The following is a 6,345-nucleotide window of genomic DNA, read 5'->3' on the forward strand; positions in this document are numbered from 1 at the left end:
CTTGGAGACCCTGTGGGCAGTTCCACTCTGTCCTCTAGGGGCGCTGTGGGTCAGAATGGACTCCACGGCAGTGGGTGTGGTTTGGGTTTTGCTTCTGTGAAGACTGACAGCCTTGGGGACCCTCTAGGGCAGTTCTACTTTGTCATACAGGGTCACTATGAATCAAAATTGACTCAACAGCAATGGGATTTTTATTAATAATCAATTCTTTCATTCCATGCATTTTAAATACAGTTTCAACCCTAAAGATCTCACCATACAGCACTCTCATAAAATAATAGGTTCAATGCATCAAAATAGTTCAGAATTCCATTTCATTTTATCAACCCATTTAAGTTTCATATCTTACACAAGGACAATGATGACATTCTTGACTAATTTACTTCACTGGTTGGTTAATATAATAAACAAAGCAGGTAGTAGGATACTAACTACACAACTTAAATTCTAACTCTTCAATTTAAATATGACTTCAGAAGACTGAATGGATTATATGATCAAATTGTACTATATTAAATTGGCATTGTTTTACCAAGTCAGTCAGGCATCAGTATTTCATATAGTTCCACCTAAGGGCCTGAAAACCGTGGCAACTGTTAACAATTCCTGTGTTTCATCCTCTTCCTCAAACAGGTGAGCTGGCCCTTACACTGTCAACTCAAAGGCGTTGCTGACCCTCGACCGAGATGACCACACAGAATGAAGGGGGGCTTCTGTGGCGTGAAAGGAACCCCTCACGTTTGGAAAGCGGTCCTTTGCTGTCCCTCAGCAGTTAATGACATGTAATTTGCAGACAGTTTTTTGTAACCTGTGTATTTAACTGCAAGTGGCATAACCCGGATTTCCTACTTACTTCACCCACCCAGACTCCAGAAAAATAAAAAGTCAAACAAATAAAAACCCCAGTAAGGCTAAGGTAGGCTTCTGTTCTTGAAAATCACAATCAAGAGTCAAGAAACCATGTTTTCACTGATGCAGAGAGTTACTATGCACTTCCTTTGGTTTTGGCTTCTTGTTTGCAACCATCTGTCATCTCCAGGTTGCACACTGTTGCAGCACCCACCACCAGCCCATCACCTGCAGTACGTGATAATGAAACGACGGTCTCTCCACTGACCTCACCACATCCCTCTCGTCCTTCCCCAATTCAGGCTCCACATGCAAATGCAAGTCTGAGCACACGGGCACGTTCACACATTTCACACCCCTACCAGCTGCCAGGCGCTGGGCCATGCTAAACGTGGGCACTCTATCTCTCGAGCCTGAGCGCCTATCACTTCCACGTTCTCTCTTCACCTGAAATGTCGATTCTAGGGCAAAAACAACTTAATTCCTCCTCTGGGTTCCCAAGACCCATTTCCATTCACGTCACCAGGTCCCCTGAGTCACAGAGCAGGAACAGCAATTTTCTCCATTTAGTTCCTTCTAACACGTCACACCCGCTATGAGTCGGGTCTGACTTGATGGCACATAACAACAACATGTAAGACTTCACTGTATTTATTTAAAAGTTTCCACCACAGGATTTTTATAGAAAACAGCAGTGTGTTCAATTAAAGTCTAATCACAATACTAATGCTATAATCATACCTTATTCCATTTCTTTGATCAAATGCTGGTATCATTGAAGCTGGGTGTTCTGACATTAACGCCACCAGTAGCTGTAATACATCATGAATATTTTCATCCTGCATAATAAGGATCATCAATATTCATTTAGTTGACATCTTACTCAAAAGCTTGCAATAAAAAATGAACCTGAAAACCCACGAGCACGGCTTACCTCATGCATTGTCAGTAGGTAATTCAATACACTCTGAAGCTCATCTTCCTTGACTCCTCGATCCTAATGTTAAAAAAGAGGTCTATTACTTTAGACTAAATCCAAAATCAAGACTGTAATTTAAGAAGGGCATCAAAATGATTGTAAAAGATATAAGTAATACTTCAAATTAGTGATGTTTTAATTAAAATCCCCAGACTTCATGCTTCACAGAGTATATTATTTCAAGTCAAATAAGTGTTGGAAGCTGTATCTATGTTTCTGACGTGTCTTGGATTTGACTGGCATTCTACACTCACAGCACTATTTTCTAGCCCATCTGCTCTTTCCTTAAAATAAGCCCAATCACCATAAGAGTTCACAACATCAATTTTACCTTTATTTCCCTTTGTCTTGATCTTAATCTTTTAAAACTTGTACTGCAATAAAATACATGATGTACTCCTTCTCAAGGGAGCTCTGGTAGCATAGTGGCTAAGACACTTGCCTGCTAACCAGATGGCTGGCGGTTCAAACCCACCAGCCACTCCTCGGAAGCAAGGTTGGGCAATCCTACTTCCATAGTGATACTGCCTCGGAAACCCAAGGAGGAGTCGCTATGAGTCGGGGCCAACTCGACGGCACATAACAACAACAACAACAACAACAACTCCTTCTCAAAACCGAATGCCATTTTGTTAATGATCAAATCAGGTGCCTTATCCATTAACGTGGATACAGCCATTAACAGGAAAGACCTCCAGGAGGACTGGATCAAAAGTGAAGTTCAACAAAAGTTATTACTAAGATTGACCACCTTTGAAAGCACCCCTTCAATATAAAGCACTGAGGTGTCAGTTGCTGTGAAGCTGACTCTGACTCACACGATCCACGTGCCACACACAACTGCCCGACGCGTAGTTCAACTCCAGGACTTTTCAGATGCACATCACCAGGCCTGACCTCCAAGACTCTGGGGGGGTTTGAACCGCCAACCTTTTAAGGCTCGTAGATGATGTAGTGCCTAAGGCATCTAACTGCTAACCAGAAGGCTGTCGGTTCAAACCCACCAGCCGCTCCTCAGAAGGAAGACTGGGAAATCTACTTCCATAGTGATACCACCTCGGAAACCCAAGGAGGGGTCGCTATGAGTCAAATGACTTGTCGGCACTTAATTTGCTTTGTTTTTGTTTAGTAGAGCACTTAACCCATTGAAAGAACCCAGGAAGTTATTGCTAATGTAACAAGAATGATTTTAAACTAGGCTGAAAATTCCTTTTCACCTATTATACTGTATTTCTGAATTATAGGAAAAAATTTTACCTTTAATATGAGCTGTTTCAGAAAAAGTAGCATAAATGCCCGGAGTGATACAATTTCTTTTTGTGATGGCCGGGGACCATCTAGAAGAAAACAGGAAGAAAAAGAAAAACACAAGATATCCCATGAAATTAAATAAGCCCAATGCAATTAATTTGAGTTAAATCTTGGGAGTACTGGAGTTTTCAAGAATTCATAGAAATTGTTCAATAATTATATTTTTATAATTATAACATTTATTATCACTAATACTGTAAAATTTCAGTGCTATCAGTAAATCTAAACAAATTAATAGAACGTTAAAAAAACAAAAAGCTCATTGCTGTTGAGTCAATTCCAACTCATAGAAACCCTAAAGGACAGAGTGGAACTACCCCAGAGGGTTTTCCAAGGCTGTCAATCTTTATTGAGCAAAGCCCAAACCACACCCACTGCCATGCACTTGATTCCAATTCACAGTGCCCCTAGAGGACAGACTGGAACTGCCCACAGGGTCTCCAAGGCTGTCAATCTTCACAGAAGCAAAGCCCAAACCACACCCACTGCCATGGAGTCCATTCTGACCCACAGCGCCCCTAGAGGACAGAGTGGAACTGCCCCACAAGGTCTCTAAGGCTGTCAATCTTCAAAGAAGCAAAGCCCAAACCACACCCACTGCCATGGAGTCCATTCTGACGCACAGCGCCCCTAGAGGACAGAGTGGAACTGCCCCACAGGGTCTCCAAGGCTGTCAATCTTCACAGAAGCAAAGCCCAAGCCACACCCAGTGCCGTGGAGTCCATTCTGACCCACAGCGCCCCTAGAGGACAGAGTGGAACTATCCGTCACAGTATGGAAAAAGAATATTTTTTAATTACCATGTATGATTACTCTTTAACGAAAATATAATCAAGTGTTTACATGGACAGCTTTTCCTACTTTTCTATGAAGTTCCTAGTTTTCCCTTCCCCCGTAAACCACGTATTCCGCATAGTCTTTAATTTTCTTCCAGCCTCAACTGAATCTGTGTTCATTTAAAGACCGTCTATTTTCACCCCTCACATGACATAACAAAGCACAGGGAGAGGAACACAGCCCTTGGCTGCAAGCATCTACTCTGCAGCATTTTCCCTGCAGACAATGACCCTTAAGAGCAGACAGTGCAGCCCTGTCCCTCGTGTGTCCCAACAGACAATGAGAATGGACCCACGGAAACACTTCCACTGGGGATGCCAAACCCACTGCCACCGAGTCCGTGCCTACTCAGAGTGACCCCCAGTGAGTTTCCAAGGTGGTAAATCATTATGGAAGAAGATTGCCCTGTCTTCCCTCCATGGAGTGGCTGGTGGGTTTGAACCACCAACTTTCTGGTTAGCAGTCAGATGCCTTAGGCACTGTGCCACCAGAGCTCCTCCGTCCATAACACTTACTAGTAAATAAATAAAAAAGAATATGAAAATTAAAATGCACACAGCAATTCCATAATACCTAAATTTCAAAGTAATCATCTGCAAAATATCTAATTACCAATAAAAATAAAAATATCAAATATGTAATATATATATAAAGTTATAAATTAAATCACAGTTTTAAGAAGTGAAGGTAGACCCACAAAAATCTTTTAGTATCAAGCCTTTCCTGAAGCAATGAGGAGCTGCCTATCTGCTTTTTAAATTTCAAAAGCATTACTTCTGTAAGTTTAATTTGTAACATCTGTCTAGTCACCCCCACATTTCCATCCAGTCACTGCACCTGCAAATAAACTATCACGTACACCATTCATGTCACCTGCTGCCGCTGGAGCAGTATCTTCCCCATATTGCAGACCGCGTCTCCGCTACAGACACTGTGAAGTGTGACCTACGCTCAGAAAACGCACGCAGCTGAGTTACTGTAACCTGACCGTCTGCAGAGCCACCTCTCCCGTCAAGGAGCAAGGCTGAGGGCAGAGCAACCCACAGGCCGGCAGCAAGCAGCTCCAGCCCCGGGCCTGCCCTCCATGCCCACCAAGACACATCAAGGCCAAGGCACCAACGGTTCACAACCTGCCCCGAAGTCCCTCACTGGGCCCCTCACTGCTCCCCCACAGTACCCCTGCCTGGTCACACCCCTCTGTCCTAGTGCAGACAGCCACCACTGCAGCAGTAACTGCCCCAACTCTTTCTATATCTGGGCCACCACGTGAGGAAACGGGTCACGCTGCAGCACGTGCGGGCCTGGGCGGCGGCTGCTGCTCCTGCTGCTAGATAAGAGCGACAGCCCTGCAGTCACTGGGGTGGTGATGAACGTGGCAGCACACGGGACAGGGTCCAATTGCACCCGGCCACTGAAGCCGAAACACCCCGCCAGCGTCCGCTGTAAACACTGCACTAGGATATGCTGCACACACGTGGCACAGAGACACAGGGAAGCCTGTGAAAGCTGGCAGCTGCCCAAGGCGGAAACCTGTCACCAAAAGAACACGCAAATACCTTCCCTTAACACAGAGCAACAGGCAAGTGGAAAGGCTACACCTGTCCAAGGTGCAGAACTTGCAAGACCCAGAACATCAAGGCACTGCTGTTGGGTTCCGACTCTCCCAGGTTTCACTATGAGTATGAGTCTGTACAATATAAACCCACTTTTTGCAAAATACAAGAGATCTATCTTACAAATATAAAACCGAGTGAAAAATACAAATCCCAGAAGAGTATCTACATTATATTTATGTAAAACCCAAGCTCACACCAATTGTTTGTGAATACCAGATACAGAGGACAACTGTAAAGCTTAGAAAACATAATAAGCCCGCAAGTAAAGAAACATAGCACAGAGCACGGGGTTGTCTGTGGCTCTGGGAGCCGGAGAGACAGGTGAGCACAGGCCAGTGCACGGAGGCGCCTCGGTAACTTTCCACGTCCTGAGCTCTGCAATGCTTGGAAGACGTTCATTATAACACTCTTCATATTTGGAAGAGGATAACAGTGATGGTTAAAAATAATAACCGTAATTAATGTCCCTGAATGATTCACCTAAAGAATGTTGAAATGGCAAACATTTTGTGACATGTCTATTTACCACAAAGAGCTCTGGTGGCACTGCGGTTAAAGTAGGGCGGCTAACCAAAACAGGGCAGTGGTTTGAACCTACCAGCAGCTCTGCAAGAGAAATATAAGGCAGTCTAATCCCATAAAGATTACATACAGCCTGGAAAACCCTGTGGGCAGTTCCACTCTGTCCTCTAGGGGCGCTGTGGGTCAGAATGGACTCCACGGCAGTGGGTGTGGTTTGGGCTTTGCTTCTGT

The 6,345-nt window shown here is 44.2% G+C and overlaps 1 protein-coding gene across 1 annotated transcript in view; it reads right to left on the reverse strand.

The window, feature by feature from the left end:
* Positions 1-6,345, reverse strand: part of NBEA (neurobeachin) — a gene marked incomplete at its 5' end in the record, with an annotated part of 985,874 nt that overhangs the window by 661,774 nt on the left and 317,755 nt on the right. The window contains 3 exons of the mRNA XM_042782600.1: positions 1,591-1,688; positions 1,784-1,846; positions 3,086-3,165. Coding sequence (XP_042638534.1) covers positions 1,591-1,688; positions 1,784-1,846; positions 3,086-3,165 — 241 coding nt within the window. The remainder of the gene's footprint in view (positions 1-1,590; positions 1,689-1,783; positions 1,847-3,085; positions 3,166-6,345) is intronic.

The sequence above is a fragment of the Orycteropus afer genome, unplaced genomic scaffold (assembly GCF_000298275.1).
Source record: "Orycteropus afer afer isolate SDZICR_OR568_19922 unplaced genomic scaffold, OryAfe1.0 scaffold00384, whole genome shotgun sequence".
In the NCBI taxonomy this organism is placed as follows: Eukaryota; Metazoa; Chordata; class Mammalia; order Tubulidentata; family Orycteropodidae; genus Orycteropus; species Orycteropus afer.